This window comes from Serinus canaria, chromosome 24, assembly GCF_022539315.1.
Source record: "Serinus canaria isolate serCan28SL12 chromosome 24, serCan2020, whole genome shotgun sequence".
Lineage (NCBI taxonomy): Eukaryota > Metazoa > Chordata > Aves > Passeriformes > Fringillidae > Serinus > Serinus canaria.
The window spans coordinates 7074550-7099575 of NC_066337.1; the positions used below are offsets into that span (position 1 = coordinate 7074550).

Genomic DNA, 25026 nt, shown 5'->3' on the forward strand with positions numbered 1-25026 from the left:
TTGCTTGAGGGCCACTGTTTCATCCCCTGCCTCCACAAGGTTGATGCTGTCTGTGCTGAGGCTCCCAGAGGGAAGAAGTTCCTCATTGTGGTGGAGCCAGCAGCTGTGCCTGGGGGCAGGAGGACTTCTCTAAAAACAGAGAATGGGAGCAGACCACACTGAAGGTGGGCAGAAGTGTAGCATGAGCTGCTATTTTTCCTGATTTCTGTGGTTTGCACCCAAATAGTGCAGTGTGGATTGATGGAGAGAATGAGAGGTGCAGGGAAGGGCAGAGAAAAGATGAGGGAGGGAGGAAGGGAAGGAGGGAGGGATAACTGGCTGCTCTTTTTGCCATCGTGGGAGGCTCAAATGGCTCATGTCTGGAAGGAGTTTCCACACGGGAAAGCCCATGCTGGCAGCGAGTGGAGCTGTGGGGACTCCTGTTCCAAACAACGGGAGCACAAAGCCCTGGTGCAGTGGCAGGTTTAAGGTGCTGTTAAACACCTCCACAAGTGCTGAGGGGTGGAGCCAAGGGCTCCCCAACACTCTGTATTTGCCTTGGAGGAATTCTTTTAACTACCATGTCCAAAAAAGAGTTATTTGCATCCCTGTATCTGGAACCTCCATGCCTGTGTGATGCTGATGGAGCTCTCAGAGCGTGGAAACAGCTGGTGTGAGGGCTCCTACAGAAGGGAATGGTGCAAAGCCAGGGGGTCCTTGCTGTTCCCTCTCCCCAGCTCCTGCTGCAGGAGGGAGCTTTGTTTCCAGCCCAAAATAACACCCGCTTTGGTGGGGTTTATCTGTGCTCCGCCAAGTGCGTGACAAATTTGTGCTAAATTGGAACCTCAAATGATGCCAGCACAGAAAACCACAAATGCTATTGCATAACACAGGGAGATGAGATAAAAAACCTCCATACAGCACCGCTACTTCAGAAGCAAGAATAAACAATATTTAAAAATGTATAAATGCAGGGGGCATATTTTCCTTAAAAAATGTTTCGAGAAAAACAAAAGCATCTTAACAAGGAATAAAATATGAAAAGCAGGAGAAGTAGGTCAGAAAGAAGTCAAAGGAAGGGGGGAAAACTAACAACATGGAAATGAAAGACAAAGTGAATTCTGGTGGCACGTGGCTGTGATGTGGGTCTGGGGAGCTGCTGGGACAAGGGTGGACTGCGTGTCCTCAGCTCCAAAACATCCCAGGGCCCCAGCAGCTCCACAGGGATGCACCCAGGCATCTCTGCAGGTGCTGCCTGTGGTGGATAACCCTGTGCAGGGATGTCCCTCAGCTCTGCCCTGCTCCAAGCCTGCCCACACAGAAAACAAACCTCTCTGGAATTGCCAGCTTACCTGGGAGTTGGTGACAGAGGAGAGAGACACTTCACAGACTCATTTATTTGCCCCATTAACCATTTTAACGGCCTCTCTGCAATAACAATCATTCCCAGGGCTGGCAGAGCAGGTGTTCCAACAATCAGCAGGATTGAGAAGCCCTGGATGGCCGTTATTATTAATGCCCATAATAAAAACATGCCTGGGAGCTGCACACCCCGCGCTCCATTACACCCTCCGGTTCATGGGCCAGCAGCTCCCGCTCCAGGACAGCCCAGGGGAGCAGCACTTCACCTGGCAGCGTGGGGAGCACCAAAGAAAGGCTGTCCAAAACCACCACCTTTCAACTGTTTTATTGTGTCGTGAAAGACTGCACCTAAAACCAGGTGCAAGGAGTATCAAACAGCGTGTTTTACCGAGAGCCCCCGAGCCCGGGCACTGCCGAGGTCCCGCCTGCCGACTCCCGCTCAAACTGAAAAGCAGCAGCAACTCAGGCTTCTGTCTGCATTGAACAGCTGGTAAGAAACAAGGTAACCCAGGGTGCAGCTTCCCAAGAGACTGGCAAACAAAAAAAACCCAGGAGATGCATCTAGTGTGTGCTACAGGCTGGTGTGGCGGGAGGGGAAATCAGCTGGCAGCTTTGTCACTTTCCCCATTCTCAATCAGTTTCCTTTTCTTCTCATCCGTTTTCCTCTTGAAAATGTGGTCTCTGTAGAACTGGAGTTCTTTGATGCTTTCCCTGATGTCATCAAGGGCTCTGAAAGAGAATTAAGGAGGGTTTCAAAGAGCCTGGGTACATCTCCAGCTATGCCCACATCCTAATGCCGCTGAAAACTTCCAGGCTGCAGGAAACCAAACTGACGCACAGGGAAGGTGCATCTGTCAGACATGAAAATAACACTCATTGTCTCGGGGAAGCAATAAAAGTCCAGTGGTGCCAGCGTGCCAGGGAGTAACTCACAGCTTATTAGTTTATGTCAGCCTGGGACACAGCTGCTGGAAACCAACAGGGTCTGCAGCATTGGCTGTCAGAAACAATTCAACCTGAGGGAAGAGACAGGGCTCCAGAGAGCTGCCAGCTCCAGCCAGGGCACGCTCAGGGCTCAGCTCTCTGCAGCAGCACATCAACCACGACTTCAGCCAGGACGTCTGTGACAGCCAGCCCTCCTCCCCCTCTGTGTGTACCAGAGCCTCCCTCCTGCTCAGCACAGGCACGTCAGAGCAGAGGCACAGAGGCTCCCTGGCTACCTCTCTGGCACATTCCAAGCTCAGGAAATAGCAGGAGCAGGACTCTCACCCCCCACCCCCATTCACAGTTCTCAAATTTTTGTGTTTCTGTGACCACCTCTGCCCAAAAAAAGGGCAGATAACCCCCATCAAGTGACTTGACAAGTTTGCATGGTCAACAAACATGCACTTTGAAGAGCAGAGTGATTCAGAAGGCCTGAGGAAACCTCTGGTTCTCTGGATTTTAATAATCCCTTTCCCTGTAATATCTGGGCTTTGGACAGGAGAATTCAAACATCTGAGAGGGTGCAGAAGCCATCTCCACCTGCATCAGCCACAGGATGCAGGAATTCACAGGGAGCCCCACATCCTGTTCAGGAAGAGCAGAGCTCTCTGCAGGACAAGCTCTCTGCACTGACAGAGAGCAGAGCTCTCTGCACTGACAGCTCTCTGTCAGTGACAGAGGCACAAAGCCCACCTGTGAGAAGCCGCCTTCTTTGGTGCAAACTCATATTCCTCTGGATACCAGCGCCTGGGAACAGAAAAACTGACACTTAGAAAGAAAACTGGGATTCAAAGGCATGTCTGGTGGCTGCTGTGGGTTTGTTACGTTTGGTGAATGAACCTTGGTTTCACTGAAACCCAAAGAGGCCACAGCCCTGTGAGTCCCCCTGCTTGATCTGCAGAGTCCCACAAACATCCCAGGGGTATCTTTCAAACCACTTAACTGGGGCAACATTTACCTGCAAAGTTCCTTGACAGTGCTCACATCAATGATCCTGTAATGAAGGTGCCTCATGAACTGTGGCATGTATTTGTCAAGGAATTTCTTATCTGCATGAACAGAGTTACCTACAAAGGCACAAACAAGATGTTTCTTCAAACAGAAGAAAACAGAGCAACATGGAAACGAGCAGCAGGCGGAGCGAGCTGGGAGAGATCACAGGGGAAGAAAAGCCATTCACAAGCAGCTCATTTATCCCATTTTCTAGCAAATATGATTGTAAAGGTTTGTCAGATTTTCATTGCAGGATCACACGGGGTTTAATACTAATACCTCTAGTAATCCCTCAGTTACTACTCCCACAATTTGTGACACACAGAAAAATATCAAAGAATTATGCCAACATCGGGTTTTTCGCCAAGTGAAAGGGGCCATTGGTATTAATTCCACTCAGCACCTGTCCCAAGATCACATATGAAATTCTGAAAGCAGTTCTGGGTAACAGGACACCTGGAAGATCCTTATTCAGCCTTTGGTTGGATAGCCAGGGAGGAAAAGACACAGCACAGAACAGGAACCCATCCCTGCCCCACGTGCCAGGGGGTGCTGGCATCCTGCTGGGAGTGCAGGATGGATGAGTGCTGTAGTGCAGAGAGAAGGTGTCTCACCTGCCAGAGGACAGAGCCCTGGGGGTGTCTGCTGCCGCACGAAGGACAGGAACTCGTACTCTGCCTGCTGCAGCGAGATTTTACTCTCCTTCACAGCCTTAGTAAGGCCAGACTGCAAAAAAGAGCCAAGCCATAAATCAGAAACACCCTGTCACAGACACTGCCAGGAATGCTCCAGTTCTCAAGTAAATGTTTAACTCTGCAGTGAAAGGTCAACCCTTGGAGTGCTGCTTGTTCCCCAGGTGCCTCCTGAACTCTGTATCTCAGTTCTCTGGGGCACCCCCAGCCTCTACTCTCCCCAGGGACCTCCTGCTTGGGAAGGAAAACCAAGGCAGGTAAATAGTCTTGACAGCATTGACCTTCCTGTGTGGTTTGGGACTTTTTCCTTCCCTTTTTTTGATTCCTTTGCTCAGAGTTCTTTCCAGTTACCGAGATGTGAGGCGTTGTTTATCCACCTGCACATCCTTGAGCCAGGAGAGCGCTGCATCCCTTCACACCCCTGATCCAGGAGAGGCACTCACCTCCCCAGCAGGGAGCAGCAGCTACCAGTGAACACAAATAAACAGGATCCTGCCTTCAGGGTTTATCAAGATTCCTATAAATCAGGAAAGTTCCTCCCTGGTTTTTTTTTCAATAGCTAAATGTCAAATCCTCTCCAAGTGTTCTCAGTGATTTATTTCCATCTGGCTACGCTATATATTTCCACGACTGTGCAGCAAAAATCTACTTGACAGATCCAAGTGGTGGTTAAAAAATTCATTATGTGGCAGCATTTTCATCTATATTCTAATTGCTTCTCTTCTCTTAGTCAATTAAAAATAAGTAGCTCCTCAGGAGCAGCAAGGACGCATGCTACCATCTCCAATTCACTCCTGAGCTGAGGCTGAGCTGGAATCCTCAACTGGGGCAGGGAGAAGCACCCATCACAGTAAATTAATATTCATTTCTCAAACTCTTGCTAATTCTTCTCAGGGAGAGCAAGATGCCGAAGGGGGAGGAGAGGGGGGTTATGGATGTCTTAAAACTTCAGCCTTTAATTGAAAACCAACTTGAATTTCAATTCATCATCAGGGACTGGAAAATCCAATTGCTCTCTTGCTGCTGGCAAGGAGGAACCTTTCTTTGGTGGCCCAAAGAACTAAAAATAATCTCTTGCTGCAAAAGTGAAGCTTTCAGTGAAAAAATCCACAGGGCTTACAGGGCTGAGGGGACATGCAAAACCCCAGTGTTTACAGGCCTGGAGTCCTGTAAACATGCACCAGAGTCCACAGGAAGAAATCTGCATTTGACTGGCTCTGGACCGTTCTGCACCAATCCTGCACCTGTTCTTACTCAGGCATTCAAGCTTTACCTCCCCCTTCCCCACTGGAATTATTTTGAATTATTTTATGCAAGACTTCAGCAGGAGGAGCTGTCAGAATCTGAACCCAACCCAGCCTGCACCAGGGCTCCCACAGAGGCAGGAGGTGGCCAGCAGCTCTGTGAGAGGACCAAGGAACCAAACCCCAATTCCCAACCTCCCACTGGGACAAAGGAGGCTGAGCCCCTGCCTTGGGAGATGCGAGCCAGTGGCACACCCCTGAGTGACAGATCCCCTTCTGGCCCCCCTGCCTGCTCCAGCCCTCCCAGGGGAGCCTCATGCGGCTGCTGTGCTGATGCTTCTCACTCCCAGACCAGGAAGCAGCTTCCAGCACTCTTCCAGCTTATCAGAAAGCAGGCTGCAAAGCACAGGCTGCTTCAGGCAAGCTGGAAGCTGTGGGCTAAAGATCCCCGAGTGCAGTCTGAACGGTGCCACAGATGACTGGTGAGACTTGAGTGAAACATTCCACAAAGGGTCCTCAATACAAAATAAGACAGATACTGTCTCCTGTCTTTGAACCCCTCTGTGTGGCTGCAGACTGCTCAGCAGGAATTGTCCCTGTTCAGCAGGAATTGTCCCTGCTCAGGCCGTCCTGCAGCTGATCTCTCAGAATTACAGGTCCTGCAGCTCATCATACTGCAGCTCATCGCTCAGAATTACAGGTCCTGCAGCTGATCTCTCAGAATTACAGGTCCTGCAGCTGATCTCTCAGAATTACATGTCATTGCCATCGCGGCCAAGGCACAGAAGGGTTTTTACCTTCCCGTGATGCTCCTTGCACCACTCGGACATGCTCTCCAGCAGCTCGTCGGGCTGGTTGATAATCAGGTTCGGGCCCTGTCGGGACAGGGAAGCACAGAGGTAACGGCAGAAAAAGTTTAGGAGCCTGTAGAAGTTGTGTGCCGAGCACAGGCGGAGCGCGCGGTGCCAGCTGCGGGCACACCGTGCGCTCGCTCTGACGCAGCCCCGCGCTCCGCTCTCGCTGCCGCGCTCCCGGCGCGGAGCAGCGATCCCAGCGCGGCCGGAGCCGGGACCGCCCGGCGTTACTTTGTTCCAGCATCCCCCGGATTGCCCGCGGGGCCCCGCGCGGCTCACCTCGGCCAGCACGTTGAGATCGCAGTCGGTGATCAGACACGCCATCTCCAGGATCTGGTCCTTCTCCACGTCCAGGCCCGTCATCTGCCAGGGGCGAGCGGCAGCGTCAGCGCGCCCGGGGCCCCGCGCCCCCCGTCCCGTCCGCTCCTTACCCGCGCCCCCCGCCGCCCCGCGCCGCCGCCTCGCACCTCCAGGTCCACCCAGACCATGCGCTGCCCCATGTCGCCGCCGGCCATGGCCGCCGCCCTCCGCCGGCCCCGCAACAACCGCCCGGCGCAGATCCGCAGGCGGCCCAGGCCGGCGCGGCCGCCGCCCAGCATCGCCGCCGCACTACAGCTCCCGGAGACCCCCGCGCCGCCGCCTACGCTCCATGGGGGTGGAGGCGCCGCAAGGGCTGCTGGGAGATGTAGTCCGCTGGAGCCGGGGCGCTCCTCCCGTCACCGGTGCCACGGAGCAGCTCCGCTGCCCCGGCCTCGAAAGGCGGAGGTTCACCCAGGGGCTTTCCCCAGGGAGACTTTTTAATGTTCTCCAAGACAATACTGTAATATTTTAAATGGACAACAGGGAGTGAGTTCATATTGAGGGAGTAGGTTTGGATTACATATTAGGGAAAAATTCTTTACTGTGAGGGTGCTTAGGCACTGTAACAAGTTACCCATGGAACCTGCGGATGCTCCATCAGTGGAAGCTTTCAAGGCCAGGCTGGATGGGGCTCTGAGCAGCCTGGAAGGTGTCCCTGCCTCTGGCAGGGGGTTGGAGTGACGTGGTCTTTAATGTACCTACCAACCCAGACCAATGTGTGATTCTGTGACTGTGTAAAAAACAAGGGGAATGTTCCAGATGCCAGGCAGCATCTGTCCCACCTCAACTCTGCTTAAAATGCCAGACCCTTCCATCTGACACAGATGTTCCTTTCTCCTAGAAAAATACTAACAGCACTTATCTGTGACACAAGGACAGCGTGGTGGTTTCTCCAAGACTTCACCATGCCTTTCTCATCCCGTGAAAAGCCCTGAAGTGTGCGTTAACACATTTAATACTGAGACCAGAGTTTGGCAGGACTGCGCTGCTGGTATTTTTACAAACACTAAAAGTTGACTTCACTGGGGTTTTTTTTGGGGTGGGGGAGGGGGTTTATACATGTACTCGGTGAGAAACAGGTCACGTTTGCTTTGCCCTCAAGTCCCTCAGTGCCGCGCAGAGTGCCACTTGGCCTCTCTGTAGCTGTCCCTGCGGTGCTCGTAGCTCCAGCCGTCGCGGTGCCGGTCGTCGTAGTGCCGGTCGTCGTAGTGCTCCTCGCGGCCCCGGTAGTGGTGCTCGCCCTCGTGGCCCCTCTCCTCGAAGCCGTACTCGTCGCGCTTGCCGCGGCCATACTCGGGGCCGCAGTCCCCGAAGCGCTCGCGGCCGAAGTGGCGGCCGTCGGGGCCGTAGGGGTGGGCGCCCAGCCGGGCCTTGCGTGGCCCCTCGGGGCGCCGTGGCCCCGGGGAGCCCGACACGGCGTGGAAGGAGTGCGGGTAGCCGGGAGGGGCAAAGCCGGGCTGCTCGTACTTGCCCCCGAACTGGGGCTGCTGCCGCGCCGCGCTGTTCATCTGGAAGGGAAACAGGGACAGGGGGGCTCAGTCTGGCACGCTCGCTGCCTGCTGGAGTGCCTGAACCAAACCCCGGGCTGGCCTCCAAGCCACACTTCTCATACCAGAACCTTCCCTCACCCAGAGCCCTCCCAGCTGGCCCCCTCTGTAGCAGGAGCTTCAATCCTTCTGGCAGTGCCATTTCAGCACTCCAGCAGTGTATTCCCACCAGCTGTGCCCGAGAGAGTGTGCACGTACCACCGCTTGTCTCTGCAGGCTCGACGGGAATCCTGGTGTGGCCATGCCATCCGGAACCCTCTCATACCTGCAGGGAAAACACAGCAGCAGTGTCAGCCTTAAACACACAGCGAGGCATTTGTGTCCCCCTGGTGTTCCCTCCATAGGAAGGAAACACCAAACTGCCCTTGGAAGTAGCCAGGAACACGGTGAGCCATGCAGTGTCTGCCTCCATTCCACACTCACTCTAGGAGTGCTAGAGACTCCTACCTGCTGCAGTTGGATGCTGGATGAGGCATCCCGGGAGGGTTGGTGCCAGGAGCTCCGAGCTGGGAACCGGATGGATTGATATCCTGGGCCGCATGACTGCTCCCTGAGGAGAGACAAATATTTCAGGAGAGCCACAAATATCAGTTAAGGAAATGAGGTGTGAAGTGAACTTGCAGAAAATCAACACATTTTGAATAGGTTCTCAAGTTTCCACGTATTGTTTCATCAGCGATCTGCAAAAGCACGTGGTCTAGTTACCAAAACAAAGCACTGCAATCTTAATTCCCACCAGAAAGGGCAGAGATATTGTAGCCAATGTGCCTCATTTGACCACGATCAGATGTAATTTTTGCTGTTCGTGTGATAATTTAGAACAAATCTTAGAGGTGCTGCAGGAATAACCAATAAAAACCCACAGAGGAGGCTCGGCCAAGGGGTTACACTGGCCATGAGGGACAGGAGGAGAGCAGAGCTGGCACCTGAGGGACCCCTTGGTGAGAGGCTCCTGCCATTTACCCGAACAGCTATGATTCTGCTGCAGGCTAGGGCAGTTGGCAGCAGTGCACGTTCCCCCCGACAGCTGCTGAAGGTGCCTCCGGTACCTGATCGGAACTGGATGCGCATGGGCCGCCCGTACAGCTTGATCCCGTTGAGCAGCCGCAACCCGTACGGCACCGACTCCTCGTGCTTGAAATTGACGAAGGCGAACTGCTTGGGCCGTCCATCCCGGTCCTTCGGGATCTTCACGGTGATCACGGGCCCCGCCTGGCAGCGGGAGCGAAAGCGTTAAGCAAACACCGGGAGGGAGCGGCCGTCACCGAGCACGTGCGCCCCGCTGAACCCTGTCCCGTGGCGGCCACCGTAGCCCCGCCGGCCATGGCGGCCGCGGCCCGCCCGTCGTGCCCTCCCCCGGTACACGCAGCGCGGGCGCCGGGCGGTACCTGGTGGAAGAGCTCGAAGATGAGCTCCTCGGTGACCTTGGGGTCCAGGTTCCCTACGAAGAGCGTGCGATTCGCCTCGGCTGCCGCTGCCCCCATGGTCGCGCCGAGATCTGAGCGCGCGCGCTCCCAGCGGCCGCTCCCCCCCACCCCGCGCGGCGCTTCGCGTGACGTCACCGTGACGTGCTGCGGGGGCCGTCCCTTCCGGCAGGGGCGGGACCATGGCAACGGGGCAGGGGCAACGGCAACGGGGCCTTGGAAACGGGAACGGGAACGGGGCCATGGAAACGGGACCGGGGCAACGGCACCGGGACCGGGGCAGTGGAAACGGGAACGGGAGTACGGGAACGGGAGAACGGAGCCAGGCGTGGGAAAGGGAACGTGGACAGGACTGGGGCCTCCTCAGCACCGGCTCGGCGGCAGCTGCGGGCGCAGGATCCGGGCCGGGAATCCCCTGTAATTAACCGATAATGGGCAATAAGCCCCGTTTGCCGTGGGGCAGTCGTTGATGCAGCACGTGCAGCGGGCCCGCTGTCGCGACAGCGCGTCCCTGTCACGAGCCTGCGTCCCGGTCCCGCCTGGCCGCCGGTGCCGGGGTTTGTCCGTCTCCCCGTTACTGGCACGCTGCCGGGTGTGATGAGCCGGGGAAAGCCGGGATGCGGGTTAAACCCCCAGATGGGTTTGGGCAGCGGGGGAGCCGCCGGGCTCTGCGTGCCCCGGGCTGCGCTGGAACACGGGGGCTGCTCCCGGGGCTCGATCCCGGCAGAGCGGCTGGGCTGTGCCCGCACAGCCTTCCCAGGGATTTCACTTCTCCGAAGACTCCGGGAAGCATCCTTGGCTCTCCCCAGCCGCTGCAGTCCCCTGGGCATCCCAGAAGATGCTGGATGTAAAACGGGCTTTCTCCATCTGGAAAAATTTTGAGAGGGGCAGTTGAGCCTTCATTTTTCATTAGATCCCCTCGCGTTGCAGCAGATCCGATTTCCCTGTTAATTGGGTGCTGTTCATTTTCTCCACTTCATTACTCGCCGCCGCACCTAGAATTTATATCCATTTGGTTTAATCGCGTTCGCCTGGTTAAATTCCAAACAGTCACTCGTTCAGAAAGGGAGTTATTACCTCGCTTTGCCAGGACTTTCACTTTGCCTTAATTTCCCTGGAGCCTCATTTACCTCGCTCTGCCTGTTTTCCCTGCCTGGGTCCCCTCGGGCCTGGCTGGGAGCGTGTGGTGCCCGTGCCATCCTGGCCATCGTGGCTCGTTCCACGTGCCAGTGCCACAGCCCTGGCCAGAGGCAGGAAGGAGCTGGTGGGCTCAGGCATTGCCTGGCACAGCCTCACCAGCCCAGGCTTGAGAAATACACAGTGAGAGAACAGGAGCCACGTCAGGTGCTTGAGAGATGCTCTCGGAGTTGTGGTGTGCTTGTTTGTGTCACAGTTATGTGCCCTTTTTGCTCTTCAAAGGAGCAAAGTGGAAAACCAATAAACTTTTGCTTTGGGAGGAAAAGCCCATTCTTTGGTTGCCTGTTTTCACTCTTGATGAGCAGGGACTTGGAAATATTGCTGAGATTTCAACCAATTCCACTGTAGAAGAGGGTGGTGGTGTGCTTATTTGGGGAGTTAGTTTGGAGGGGTTTTTTGTTTCACCTTCCTCAGTTTCTCCTGCTTCTCAGCCCACTTCTCCCTGGCAAGAAAATGCAAAAGTACATAGATGAAGACTCATTCTGTGGTGAGGGCAGTAGGACACCAGCCTCACCTGTCCCCTTTCAGCTCACAGACATATTTCACCACTGGCTCCCAGTGGAGGCTCCTGCTTCATTCTTCAGCCCCTCCTCCAGCTCCCAGCAGTTCTGCTCAGTGTAGTCCGAGGTGATGATCTCCTGGCAGTGCTTACAAGCATGCAGGAGCTGGTGGATGGTGGGGCCACAGCCGATGCCTCTCAAGGTGTCACCTCTCAGCCCATCTGGTGCAGAGTGGGGACAAACCGTCCCGGTGAGGATGGAAACTGCCCCGGGGCAGGACCATCCCAGAGCCCCTCGGGCTGTGTTCCCCCAACCCAGAGATGTGACCCCAGGTGCCACAGACCCGAGGCACAGCCCCACACCCCAGTGCCGGGGCTCTCTAGCCACAGCCCAGCCCAGGGGCAGCTCCTGCTGCGGGTGCAGAGCCCGTGGCAGGGGCAGTGCCAGCCCCAGGGGCAGTGGCACTCCTGTCCCCTCGCCCCCCGCCCCAGCTGGGCTCGATGGCACAGCTCCAGCTGCAGCTCCCGCCCGCACGGACAGCGCAGAGGGCTGTCTGTCCCTGCCAGAGCAGGGCTGTGTCTGGCTCGCCCAGCTCGCTCCTCTGGGGCAGCCCGGGAGCGCCTCGGGGCTGCTCACCTGGGCAGAACATCCCATGCAGGGTCCTCAAGTTGTGCATCATAAACGCGCTTGCCCCTTCCCGGCTGCTCCCCATGCTGTGCAATTCTTTCTAAGGGTCAGAATTCTGCCGGTGAAACCTTGGCTCCGTGAAGATCGGTGCCTCCTGTATCCCGCCGAGAGCCAGCTCCGCTGCTCGCTCCTCCCGGGCCGCGCAGCCCCGGCCGCGCCTTCAGAGGAGCTCCGCGCTCCGGCCGGGCGCCTTGAGCCTTGCTTTTTCCGTAGAACTCGCTCCTGAGCAGCCCGGAGGGGACAGGCGGCGGCAGCTCCTCGCCGTCACCGCCGCACAGAGGCAGCAGAGCCCCGCGCTTCAGCAAGGCACGTCCTGCAGCATCTCGTCCTCCTCCCACTCGCCCAGCTGGAGCCGAAATGATCAAACAGTTTTAGGCTCATTACCGGCTCCAAATCTATGTAATTGGCCTTTGCTTTTTTAAGGATCCATCGCTGGAAGTGACAGCAGAGGAGCCGCGGCACCATCGTCAAACTAACAAGTGGGAGTGTAGATCCGAGGTGTGTTTGCTTCCCAGACCCCCTCAGTGAGCCAGACCTGCCGCTGCCAAACCCTCTGCTGAGCGTGTCAGGCTTGAAAAGGACGTCAGCTAGAAAGATGAACGTGGCAAAGAGGTTTTCTTCTGACAGCAAAGCCAACAATCAGTGCTCCCTGCTACTGCAGCGCTGGGACATGGGGCCCTGCCGGAGCCGTGCTGGCCAGGCAAGCTGGCCCAGGGGTGTTTGCCAGCGCAGCACTTAGCTTTCCATCCTCAGAGCCTGATTTTGTCACTGAATGACATGATCTGGGGATTAAAGCACAAACTGTCAGCACCCAGAGGCCTCTGAGCAGGAGTGGCAGAGATCTCAGAGCTGGCCAGACTTACTGCCCTCACTGCCAGCCTGGCACTGCCTGCTCCTGGGAATCACGGAATCCTAGGATGTCCTGGGATTGGCCTGCCATGGGCACAGACACTTTCCACTGTCCCAGGCTGCTCCAAGCCCCAGTGTCCAACCTGGCCTTGGACACATCCCGGGATCTGGGCAGCCTTTGCCAGGGCCTCCCCACCCTCATAGGGAAAGATTTCTTCCTAATACCTGATCTAAACCTACTCTGTCAGTGTGAAGCCCTTCGCCCTTGCCCTCCAGCCTTGTCACTCCAGGCTTAAATAGTAGAAACTCTAAATAGGCTCCCTTCAGGCACTGGAAGGCCTCGATTAGGTCAGCCCAAAGAGCCACCCCCGGGCTCGTGGCAGCGCCCAGAATGGCTCTGACACTGCAGCTTCCCATCTCCATGAGAGCCTGGCTCCAGACATCTGATTTCCATTTCCCCCCCATACTCTTATTTCAATCAAAGTGTGTGATTAGGGCTGCACGAGCTCCATTGTCATCTCCACCTAAGTGCTGCTCTGATGGGTGGAAACAGCATCTCAGTGTTTACAGGGAGGAATGCATGGCTCTGCTTTCCTAGATATCACACAAAATCTGCCACTGCAGGGAGGGGAAATCACACAAAAAACAAGCAGCACCTGCAGAAGGCTGGGGAAGGAGGAGGGGAGCCCTCCCAGCCTATGGGGGAGCACCTTGGCCTCGTCCCCTCACCTGTGCAGCAGCTGGGAGGTTATAAAGGGCAGAGGGAGCTAGAGGTGGTTATTTTGGTGTTTGCAGCACCTCGAGGCTTTGTTGGGTGGGGCTGTACGTGGCCTCTGCATGGGCACAGCTCCTGTTGGTGTCCCTGAGGAGGTTTGAGAGCAGCCAGCTCGTGCGGCGGAGCCCTGGCCTGGGGAGGTGCTGTGGTAAGGATGGGTGTCCTTTGAGGGCACCCCTGGGTGCTGGTGCTTTTGTGGGGGTTGGTTGAAGGTGGCTGGCTGTTTCAGTTGTTGCAGAAAACATTTTGAGTCTTCCCCTGTATTTCTGAGGTCAGAAATATTGTGTTTCAAGGTTCCTGTCAGAGTTAGAGGAATCCACCCACTGCTGTGCCCTTTCCTCCAGGGTCAGACGTTTGGCTGTCTCTGTCAATGGGCATCAATGGGATCTTAGTTAGGGGATGTGTAATTAACATCTGGCCATGCTGCTGGGCCCCTGCCCCAGGTCTGGCTCCCCAGAGACTCTGCCCATAGAGGGGAGCAGGAGCAGCCCAGTGCCAGGAACAAAAGGCATCTCTCCTCCACGTGGTATAGAGGATCCCAAACAAAAGGTTCCCATTCCCTGTGCTCCTCTCCCTGCTTCTGACTCTCCTTTCTGTGCTCCCACCCTCCAACAGGGATTTAAGCCGTTCTTTTCTCTGGGCTGCAACAAGAAAGTAGCAATTAACTGTTATAAGGCTGTTTTATAGTCCTGTGCAAACCCTTTCCATCCACTCTGCTTTAAATGGGTACATCTTTTATTCCCAGTTTTCAGGAGTGTAAAACTTTACAGCGTTTGCTGCAAACCTTCATACTTTGCTTTGCAGTTTATTGCTCCCTCTGCGGATATATCTCACTCATAAATATGGCTTCCAGCTCCCAGCACTTGACTAGGAGCTGCAGTGCCTCGGAGTGGTTCCATTAATGGGACTTTGCCTACATATCGTGGTATGATTCATCCCAAACCTCTGTCTCTCCTCTGCCCGAAGGTGCAGAGCTCTGTAGAGGAGCCCTGGCAGCAGCAGGTCACTCAGCCAGGGCATTCCAGCACCAGCTGCACATCCCTATGGCTCTGGGGGTGTGGAAAGGGGCTGTGAGAGCTCAGGGTGAGCTGAGGCTGTGTGCTGGGGTGGTTCCGGGCACTGCCATCGTGGAGCCTTGGAGCAAAGGCTGTCCTAGGTGTAGAGTTTCCTCTCCTATGGATTGTTTGCAGGGTATTGTAAAAAACTTTCTTTTCTAGGATTTGCATGGAGTCTCTCTGCTCTCCCTGTACTAAGAGCAAAAAATAAAGAGGTCAGATGTTGATGTTCCTGTGGGTTTAGGTCTGACATGGGTGTGCTGTTTCTAAGCACCCCATAGTTTTTATTTCCATGGGAACACTGAGGAGCCCTTTTACCCTACTGCCCATTTTTTGTAACACTTTGGAGAAGTGCTGTGCTTGACACAGGCTCAGGTGTCCATGACCAGAGCCAGCCAGGCTTGTGGACACCAATGCCAGTGCCTTTGTTCTTGGGCAGGGCTCTGTGTGCTGCTGGTCCTGCTGGGCTCTGGGAAGGGGACAGGGCACCTGGCACCCCTGCACTGCTGGTGGGGAGGAATGGGGGCTCCTGCTGCAGACCCCGCTAGCTGCCATTATTCTGGGGCTGTCCTGACACAAAGGATTGGGAAAGGTGTGGGATATAGAATGCAGCTTTCAGACCCCTGTGTCCTACATGGTAATTTCCTTGCATTACAGCGATGGCAGCTTTAAAACCGCCCTCCTCCCATCCCCTTTCAACAGAACAGAAAAGCGCTTAGGGCCGGTTTGTTTGGCGGCCAGAATGGCAGCGATTACAGCAGCGTGGTGCATTTGGGGTAAATGCAGGGACACCGGGGTAGGAATGACCCCTGCTGAAAGGGTGACACCGGGGTAGGAATGACCCCTGCTGTGAAGGGGTGACACCGGGTGGGGGCTGCTGTTTGTCCCTCCCTGCGTGTGCCCTGCCCCGTTACCAAACGCGGGGTGCTTTGTCTCATCCCTTTGAGCATCCACCACTGCATTAAAGCTGCTTTTCCAGGGAAGAACAAGATCTATTGCTAAAAGACTTGGGTGCCAGTGTCCATCCCCACAGGCAGGCCGAGTGCCCTCTCAGCCCCGGGCTGCAGCAGGGCGGGCACACACTGGCAGCACCGCGCTGGCGGATGCTTTATGGCACCATTTGCCAGTGTCGGTACCTGCTCCAAATGTCAGAGCCAGGCAGGGGAACAGGTGGGCTCTGTGCCTCTCTGGGGCCCCACTAATTCACAGGCGATAAATTAATGAGAGGAGCAGGGACAAAGTCCTATTCTGGGCACAGGTGAGTGAGCAATTCCCTTCTGGCAGGCGGAGGGAGGGAGACCTGCTGCTGTCAGGCTGCCTTTGATTGTGTTGTCTGAGCCAGCCTTAAAGGTAGCCCGTGCTCGACACCAGCTTTGCTCCTGCTCAGGGCTCTGGAAGCAGTGGCAAGTCTCGCTTAAAATAATGAGCACCTCTGCTAATTACCTGAGGCTGCCTCTTTGAACCACAGGCTGTCGCTTACATCATCCCCACAAAGGAGCCGAAGGTTTCCTTCAGTCCCAGAGGGATGGGAGATGTTCAGAGCTGATGGCATCAGGCCTTGAGGAACGGGTGTAAACTGCTTGCACCCACACACACCTGGTGCAGGTGCCAGGCTGGCAGGAGTGGGGCGTTCCCCGGCTCCCTGCTGGTGCTCCCTCCTGTCCCACCTGCCTCCAGGAGGGAGGGCATGGGTGTGGGGGTGCTTTCCTAGGGAACAGGACCGAAAATAGTGGGAGAAAAGAGAAAAGCACAGGACTGGTACCATATTAAACAAGCTGTACTGGAAGCTGTCCTCCAGGGATCCTGTATCAGCACTGTTTCGGTTTTGTCTGTGCCATCTTTATAGAATTCCCGAGGGATCGTGACACGGGAGCAGTGATCCGGCGCCGGGTGGGAGGGCAGCAGGGCTGGTGCGAGCTGTGCCGGGCTCTCTCTCGCCTCTAGGAAGCACTCTGACCTCAGGGAAAGCGGGAGGATCGCTCCGAGCAGAGCTGCGAGAGCGCGCAGCATCCTTAGGCTTGGCAAAGTGCTTTTTCTGGAGAGCCTTGGCTTGGGAATGGGCGAGAAGTGAGGTCGAGGGATTCCAGCGTGGCAAAACTTGGGACTCGGCAGCTGTTTGTCAGCTCGAGGGAAAAGGTTCTGGGAAATGCCTCGTGGGGCTGCGCCAGCCTGGCCCCGGAGCCGGGAACCCCTTCCCGTGCAGGGGTTCCCACAGAAACGGGGGCGAGGCGAATGCCAGCTCTGGAAGATGTGCTTAGGTATTGGAGCAGCCCGGAGAGGCTGGATCGGTCAGGATAAACCATCACTCTGGGCTCTGCTGAGGAGCCTCCCCGCCCTGCAGAGGTGCAGAAGAGACGAGGTTCCCGGGAGCAGGCGGCTCCCCGGCCCGACGAGCCCGTGCAGATGGCGGGGAGATAAACGACACCATCTCCGTACTGTAGTGGCTCGGCCGTAATTCCTGAAAGACATTTATTGGAGGCAGCCTTCCCTTTTTCAGGGCTGTGACTCCTCGGGCAGGGGGAATTGCGGTGGGGAAGGTGGAAAGCGCAACCCGGCGTTACTGATGAGACCGGTGCCCAAACCCCCATCCATTCCTCTCCTCCAATTTTCTCCTCTGACAATTTATAGGTTGGTTTGATGCTTGAATAGCTGAGTCTCTCTAGTAATATGTATTCTCTGTAAGTATTCCCCGCTGTGGCATATCCTAAGAGAACTCCATCAAATAATTATCTTCCCTTTTATTTATTCACAGTCTTTTCACTCGATCTGCATCACGATAAAATATTCCAATGGCTTCCTCTTAGCACTGAGCCTTCTCCAGATTGTAAAGTGTATTTATGTACAGTATTAAATCCGCCCTGCGCCGCTCTTTATTTCGCCTCTCTGCCCGTTCGGTGCTGCCGTGTGCGCTGGCCCCGGCCACCCCCTGCCCTGACTCCCTGTGGCACCACGGAGCCTGTGCCACCCGTCCGCAGCCCAGGGCAGGAGAGGTCCGCAGGCGGCCGAGGACCAGCTGCAGCCAGCGCGAAGGGATGGAGAGGGGCAGCCCCACCAAGGAACCTTCCTGCCCTCCCTCGCCGGCGCTTCCAGCCGGGCTGTGACTGCCTGGCAGGGCAGGGCTGCCCGCCGGCAGCGGCAGGACGTGACTGCAGGGCAGCCGAGCGCAATCAGAGCAGGGAAGAAACCAATAACCTCCCCTGCCCGCGCCGGAGGAGCAGCGCTGCTCTTCTCCGAGCGCTCCGTGTCTCCCTGTGGAGCCGGGGGGCTCTGGGGAAGGATGAATCCCTAAAAAGGGGCAGCTTTTCCTACAGAAAGAGGCTGTTTCAGGGGGCGGCGTGCAAAGGTTTCCAGTGCTGATGAGCACTTGGAGCAGTCCTCAGAGAAGGTGGAGGCATGCTGCAGCTCAGCTCTGACCTGTGCCAAGGGACATCCTTTCTCCATGGGATAGCAGGTCCATGCTTGCAACTGGGATTGCTGCAGGCTTTGAAAATAGCCCTCCCACACCAGTATACCCTCCTTGTCTTTCTGAGGATTTCTGCATGCTGCCCAGCAGCCTAGCAGGGAATGCTTGCTGTTGGGCTTCCCTGCTTGCTGCTCTAAAAGGCCCCTTGAAGGACCAGTGGCCTCTCCACCCCAGGATGCATGGGAGGCATCTTGGCATCTCTGGAGGTGTGGCTGGTCCCAGGGTGTTCTGGACTCATGGGGCTCTTGTGGTCACATTCACAGTCTGTAGCATGCCAGGGATTCTGTTAGGCCAGAAGAGCTCTCCCTGCTCAGAGGGCTGAGGGAGTAAAAGCAAGTTTAACTGTGGTTTTAGGTTTGCTTACGCTGCTCTGCCCACAGGAGCATTTCCTAGGAGGCACGAGGCAGTGGCAGCAGCAGCACTTTCTGCCATGCTGTGTCACCATGACGCAGGAACAGCAGTTATTTGGTTGGTCACAGAGGAATAGCGGTGACCTTTCACAATTGTGACTTTTCTTCCCAGCTTTGCCCAGCTTAGCTGGCAGGCAGACGGGCCAGGGAAAGGGGTGTTTCCTAGAAGAGGGAGATGCTAGGGGAGAGGACCAGTCATGGTGAGGGTGATAACCATGATGCTCCAACTCACTTGACTCTGGTACCTCTTTGGAGTGGCATCCCCTCCACTCCTGGAGAGCCAAGTTCCCCAGCAAGGGTTAACAGAGTGTATAAAATTGATTGCGATTTTAGTAATTCAGTATAATCACAGTCTACCAGCAGGTTGCTTTTCCAGCAGGAGGGTTTGGAATTATTTTCTGGAGTTTGCAATATAGAACTTAAATTAAGCCTCAGAAGTCAGAGGAGCTCTGCTGCATCTCTAATGTGGTGCTAAATTCTCAGCAGCACATTCCCTGTATTAAAGCCTTTGCTGGCAATTAGGTTCATTAACTATCACAATACCTTATTTATTACTCGGCATGCCATATGGTTTCCCAGCTAAAGAATGGCACCCGTTCTAGCACAGACCATTTGGCATCATAAAGATGTTAACAAATAATGTTATGGCTCTCAAGGGCAAAAGGGCTCGCCGGGCTGCAGGTCTGCACGGCAGGAGAGAATATGAAAACATTTTTCTTCTATGGCAAAATAAAGAATTCCTCGAGACAGAAGTATTCAAAGACTATCCCGCTTGCATCACGCAAATGGGAGTTTTATACATGCCCATAATGGTTCTGTCAATATTTGCAGCAGGCAGCGTGCTCACTCATCTCCTTTCCTTCCCTCGCTCCCTCCGAGCACCGACAGGAAGGACCCACCTCCATCTAACCCTGCTGCATTTATGCCTCTTGACTTTTATTTCTTTTATTCTCTCTGATGGCACTGGCTCTTTGGTGTGTGCAGCTCTTGGGGACAGGATTAATTACCCAGCACCATCCTTTGCTACTGCCCAGACCCCAGCACTGGGCACTGCACCGAGGCACCGGGGGCGCATGGATTGCTGCTCTGCAGAGGAGAGGGTGTGCATAGCTCTGTGTGAAGGGGGGAAGCTTCACCAGCAGAAACAGCTCCTTGGGACCCCACTGACAGAACATGAAGTTAGGTTCTGACCCTGAAAAGGGAAAATCCCAGCTGTAGTTAGTTTAGTGCTCTTGGGAGGAGATCAGGACCTGTTACAGCCCAGGCTGTGAGCGTTACGCCGGGCACGCCACACTTGGTTCCTATTTTCAGCAGGATTAGGATTACAAGTGCCAGGGACAGCATTTCAGGTCACAGGGACTGGACTGTCTCCTCTTGGGTACTGTGTGGCCAGCAAGGAAAAGGTAATTCTCCATTCCTGTTCTGTGAGTGGATTCTCCTAGAATAAACATGTCCAAAGGGTGATTTTGGCAAAGAGCCACTTAAATCAAAGTAGTACTGAAAGCATAGATTAAACCAGACTTTGTGATCCTGTTACAGCATCCCGTGACAACCTCTGAATTTCCAGAAATGGGTCAGAAAGACAAGTTTCAGGCACAAGTAGCACTGCTGCCAAATTTCCTGGGCAATGCTCGCTTGGTGCCTAGGTGAGGTTGTTTCCTGGATCCTGCTCTTCACTGATTCCTGGGTGAGCTTTCTGATATGCAGGAAGACAATTCTTCCAGCATGTGAGCTGAGGAATGGCTCTGGGCTCCTGCACACGGGCTCTAGTGGTCTGTGCACAGGTAGCCCAGGTATCTGCAGCAGCACAGAGCCAGCTCCCTGATTGCCAGCCAGCCATCAGGTGGGTCAGGGCAGCCCCAGGGCTCGGTGCCCTCCTGCCCAGAGTAGTTGCTGGTGAGGCTGTAGCAGCTCTTGGATAAGTGCCATGGTGATGATCACTTCAGCAGGCTTTGGTGTACAGAGCACCTGCTCTTTCTTTGGGCAGAGGTGGCAGTTAGGTGTTTGGCTGGCACTACGCTCAGCCTCTGTGAGCAGCCTCGCTGTGCCCTAGTCTGTCACTCCAGAGCTGCCTGTGTCCTGCTGGAACTGCTCCTCCCAGGGAGGGATGTGGCAAAAGCTGTATTGCTGTGAAACCCACAGGCTTTAATGGCAGCTAGGATTATTTCTCATCACCCCAGCTGACCTCTCAAGCAGTGTGGGTGAAGTATTCTACCTACCAGTTCACACAGTGCTGCTTCCCCCTGGGGTTACAGCTATTTCTTTGGGAGCCCCTCTGATTTGTTCCTTATGGCAGTGGATGGCACACGGTGCTGTAACACAGTCAGAGCCATCTCCCGAGAGCAGCGATGCTCCAGGGGAGCATGGCTGTGGCCACAGATGGAGCCGGGGCTGCCAGACAGCCGCTGTGGCACCCATCCCCTTTCTGCTGGCCTCAGCGCCTCTCTCCAGAGTCTGCCAGCTCCTCTACCCACCAGTACCTTTGAGTTTTCACTATTCCATGTCCTCCTTTCAGCTTTTTCATGAGAGTTGTGATTTGGTTTTTTCCCCCCTCATGTCTGTTGGAGAGACGTCCAAAATGAGCCCCCTCAAAACCCTCTGGGCTGGAATGTCTCGCCCCACCTCCCCAAGAAGTTTTGCTCCCTGCCTGCCCAGTTGGTCCCTCTGCACAGCTGCAAGGACCCTTGGCCCTCTGGTGATGCCATAGTCAGTTTTGTAGGTAGCACAGTGATGCCAGTGCTCCAACACTGAACTTTTCAGGGGGAATTCTTTGTGAATGGAGAACTGCTTTCCAAACAGCAGAGAGAAATGGAATTCTGGTCCATTTGTGGTGGAATTGGTATTTCCCAACCGAAGGATGTAGCACCTGAGGCAGCAGAGGCACACCAGTGAGAAAGAATGGACTGGCTTCCAAGGGGAGTTTGTACCTGGAGAGGAGCTGGGGGTGGTGGCAGCAGCTGCAGCCCCGGTGACAGCCGTGTCACACACTCTGCTGCCTCCCCCCTTTGCATCCCTGGCCACTGGCAGGGACACGTGGAGCCTCTGGCCCTGGGCAGATAGGTCTTATCCAGGAATGACTTTGCAGGAGTGTTTACTTTCATTCCTGGGAGGCTGATCGAGCTGTTCCAGCTAGGAATGTGCCCTGGCTGGAGGGGGACCCCGCCAGGCTCCCTCCAGCATGAACATTGCAGGTCCAAGGGCACTGGAGCCCCGGCGGGCCTCGCCCCCGCTGCCAGCCCGGCCCCACCACACAGGAATGGGAAGGACTGCTGGCCATGCATGTGTGTGCTGTGACCAGGCTGGAACACTCCAATTCCTCATGACCTTTGGGAAGGATTCATCAATACCCACCCTGCTTGTGAGCTGCCTTGCTGCGCCAATGTTATCTGATTTGGTCACTGAGGAATCTGTGACCAGATAAGATACCAGGGCTTTATTGTATCTTCTGGCAATTATTAAGAAAATAAAATCAGTTAATATCTAACCTTGAACCTAGACCAAAACATTTAGCCTCAGACTTCGTTCTGCCTCTCTTGTACATTCAGGAGTTGTACAGTTTAGAGGGCTGTTAGGAGTGATGGAGGAGATGAACAGGAATTTAATCTGAGCCTAAAATACCATCATTATGCAGCTCGAGCATCTCAGAAATGAGGCCTGTGCCATGTGTGATGCAGCCACTCGATCTTTTTGTCCTGGTGCAAGAAAGGGGAGGAGGAGGAGGAGGAGCCCCTTTGGCAGAAGTTTCCCCAGCTGTGAAGGCATTTTGTGTGAATATTTAATGCAGAGATATGTTAAGAGCAGAGAAAGGAGTGGGGGGAGTCTTCCGTGAGTGTGGGCTTTTGTTTGTCCTGTCAGAAGCAGTAACGTGTTCTCTGTGCACACACAGAGCACATAAATACATATAAATATCCTCTCCCCTGGAAAGGGAGAGCTGAGAATTGTGCAGCTGGAAATGGGAGATGGAGTGCTGCTAGAGAGGAAAGATGGAATGAGGGCTGGAGGTGTTTACTGAGTCACTGGGATTCAGGAGTGGCTTGCTCCCTCCAGTAAATGAACTTGAGCATCATAAGGGAACAGAAAGTGGCTGCTTCCAGTGAGACTGAGGATGCTGCTTGTGGTCCTGGATGACTTTTTGGTTCTGAAATCTAAAGCCATTCAGGGGCTCTTGGAAACCATTCTGTTAAAGGAAGGGAGTTTTAATTGTTGATTTTGTGCTCAGAAAAGCATACAATGAGTATTTCACTCACCTGGAATTCTTAGTAGTGTCTAAACTTGGATATGGTCCTACTGGAGAAGGAACAGCCCTGGGTGGAGGTGCAGCCCTGTACCCTGGACTAACCAGCATGAATGGTGTCTGGACAGACTAAGAACATCTCCTCCCCCCGTGCTGTATCCTTCCCGAGGAGAGTCAAAACCCAAGGCAGACAGGAAAAGCAGGATGAAACTGGAACACAATCCCTCACTAGAGTATCCCCTGTTTTGAGAGGCAGAACAAGCCCCCAGAAGTGCTTTGCTGAGGTCCTGGTGTAGATTCTGCTCTATTTAAAGGACTTTTTTCTGGGATGAACTTTACCAAACACACATGCAGCCTCCACAGCACCATAAAGTCAGGGCTGACATTTAATGCCTCGGCACATTTCTTTCCTTGTCCCGTGCAAGACATCAAGTATGTCAGGTTAAGAGAAGAGAAAAAATAATTACACAGTGAATTAAACAAAGCCACCCCCCTCCCACTTATTAGAGCTTCATAAGTTGCTACCTCTGGCTCGAGCTCTCTCGAATACGTACCAAGGGTAACACTAAAAATAGGTCCTGTACTGATGGTTGGGTCACAGCCTGCTAGAGGGAGACATTTTTATTTAATTACGAGCCCAGCAGCGCGTTGCTGGGGGGGAATACATAAACACAGCACTTGAAACCCGGCTGTAAAGTTTTGTGCTCCTTCGCTGAGTCACTGTGGCTAAATTCCCCTTTGTGTGGGGGATTTAGGGGAGGAATGTGGGAAGGCTGGCCCGAGCTGCCGCCCTCCTGAGTCACTGCTCAGCGCATCCTCCAGCCCTGGCAGGCTCAGGGCCCTAAGCCACTAATTAGCCTCATTGTCTTAGGGCTGCAGCATCCATAACCTAGCACGGAGAGGGGGGAGGATGGAGGGACAAAGCTCCATGAGCTGTATCTCCTGGCACTTGCGTTCTGTGCGTCACAACCCACCTCTCAACAGTCCCAGAGGGATACTGATCCACTCCTTCAGTGGGATGGCATTGATTCCATCGTGCCTATGTGCAAGAGAAGTTGTGACTAGGAGCAGTGCTCATGAGCAGGAAGGGTTTTCATGCACAGAGCACGGGGTGCAGCAGCCTCATGGGGAGCTGTGGATGTGTGCAGCAGCACGCTGGCTGCCCGCTCACGTGCCGGTGACACGCTGATCCTCGTCGCTGCTGCCGTGCCTCTGTCGTGTGCTCGAGTGTGGCCGGGTGGTATCCCACATCAGCAGGGCCGGGAGGCTGACAGGCATGTGGGGAAGGGCAGACAAGGTTTTCTACAGTGTGACAGTCCACACGTGTCCAGTCAGCTCTGTCCAAGATATCAGGCTGTGTGGTTATCCTTTCCCACAACAGTGGGCAGCTCCATTGGGCAGGCTACAGCCAACTCCAAAAATAACTTACTTTGGGATCAATTGCAATGTGGATAACCAGTATCCCACCACCCCAGGCCACAGCCCCCCATCCAGTTGCATCCTCAGCGTGACTCTCAGGTTCCCCTTGTGCAGCAGGCAGGGCACAATAAGGGGCCTGTTCCTGGCCCCTCCACTCCCCCAGGCTGCCCCAACGCACACGGGGTCTGGTGTCGGCGCGCTCGGACGGAGCCTGGTGCTCATCAGTGGGGTTCAGAGGAAGCTCAATGCACCGTGGCTGCACACCGAGCAGCTTTTCTGGGACTTCCACCCTCCCCCTTGTAAACAGCTTTGTGCATTTAGGCTTTTTTTAAAATAAAGTCTAACACATTTAATCATCTTTTCATAAGCTGTCAGCTTGCCGCGCGCCAAAGCAGAGCAGCGCGCTCTGCCCCGGCTCCCAGCAAAGCAAATATGCCTGGAGAAATCCTGCTCTTGGGAGCGTGCACACAGGGGCTCGGGAGCTGTGAACTTTCCTCTGGGTCTGGGGTGACATCAAAAATCAGTTTTTGAAAGTTACGGATTTTTCACTGAATTTGAAACAGATCTTACTTTGCACACCATCTTCGCTCCAGTGTTTTATGATTCAGCTCTGCATCAGCAGCGCTGGAAAACTCCAAATACATCAAAAGCAAAACCCAGCTAGTCCTAGGAAAATATGGGAAGGTGCCTGTCCCCCACCCTGTAGGTTCTCTGCAGAAGCAGGGAGAACAGGGGGTGGGCACAGCTGAAGTCAGGGCCTAGCAAGCCGGAGAAGTCAGAGCTGTGTCCTTGCGAGCCTGTCTGGGGGGATTATGGGTCTAACAGCACTGGAGGAGTGTGTGTGATGGAAAAGGGTGTTTGTCTGCAGAGAGTGGAAGATGTTGGTTTGGGCATGATGGAGAGGAGCTGCTCCTCTTCCCTTTCCATTCACACAGGGTGGGTGATGCTGGGGCACTTCTTGGCTGAAGTTGTCTTCCAGGATGTTTTTTGTGGACTAA

The 25026-nt window shown here is 54.7% G+C and overlaps 2 protein-coding genes across 2 annotated transcripts; both read right to left on the reverse strand.

Moving 5' to 3' along the window:
- Positions 1–1650: 1650 nt before the first annotated feature.
- On the reverse strand, positions 1651–6730 carry REXO2 (RNA exonuclease 2). Its single transcript, XM_050983626.1, has 7 exons — positions 6576–6730; positions 6388–6471; positions 6052–6129; positions 3933–4044; positions 3284–3392; positions 3019–3072; positions 1651–2070 (listed from the first exon to the last, which is right to left on the reverse strand). The coding sequence occupies exons 1-7, from the start codon at positions 6705–6707 to the stop codon at positions 1941–1943; spliced, it is 699 nt and encodes a 232-aa protein (XP_050839583.1). The 5' UTR covers positions 6708–6730; the 3' UTR covers positions 1651–1940.
- Positions 6731–6872: 142 nt separating this feature from the next.
- RBM7 (RNA binding motif protein 7) lies at positions 6873–9574 on the reverse strand. Its single transcript, XM_050983625.1, has 5 exons — positions 9404–9574; positions 9065–9227; positions 8463–8565; positions 8214–8280; positions 6873–7976 (listed from the first exon to the last, which is right to left on the reverse strand). The coding sequence occupies exons 1-5, from the start codon at positions 9497–9499 to the stop codon at positions 7575–7577; spliced, it is 831 nt and encodes a 276-aa protein (XP_050839582.1). The 5' UTR covers positions 9500–9574; the 3' UTR covers positions 6873–7574.
- Between the last annotated feature and the right edge of the window lie 15452 nt (positions 9575–25026).

Bases quoted from the DNA above. Each gene is read 5' to 3' on its own strand.
- REXO2 (XM_050983626.1), bottom strand. From the start codon at position 6,707: ATGCTGGGCGGCGGCCGCGCCGGCCTGGGCCGCCTGCGGATCTGCGCC. The intron at 6,130-6,387 runs GTGAGCCGCGCG...CTGTCCCGACAG, and splicing joins ATCTCAACGTGCTGGCCGAG to GGCCCGAACCTGATTATCAA. The intron at 3,073-3,283 runs GTAAATGTTGCC...TTCTGTTCCCAG, and splicing joins ACTGTCAAGGAACTTTGCAG to GCGCTGGTATCCAGAGGAAT.
- RBM7 (XM_050983625.1), bottom strand. From the start codon at position 9,499: ATGGGGGCAGCGGCAGCCGAGGCGAATCGCACGCTCTTCGTAGGGAAC. The intron at 8,566-9,064 runs GTACCGGAGGCA...GTCTCTCCTCAG, and splicing joins GCGCATCCAGTTCCGATCAG to GGAGCAGTCATGCGGCCCAG. The intron at 8,281-8,462 runs GTAGGAGTCTCT...TTTTCCCTGCAG, and splicing joins CCAGCATCCAACTGCAGCAG to GTATGAGAGGGTTCCGGATG.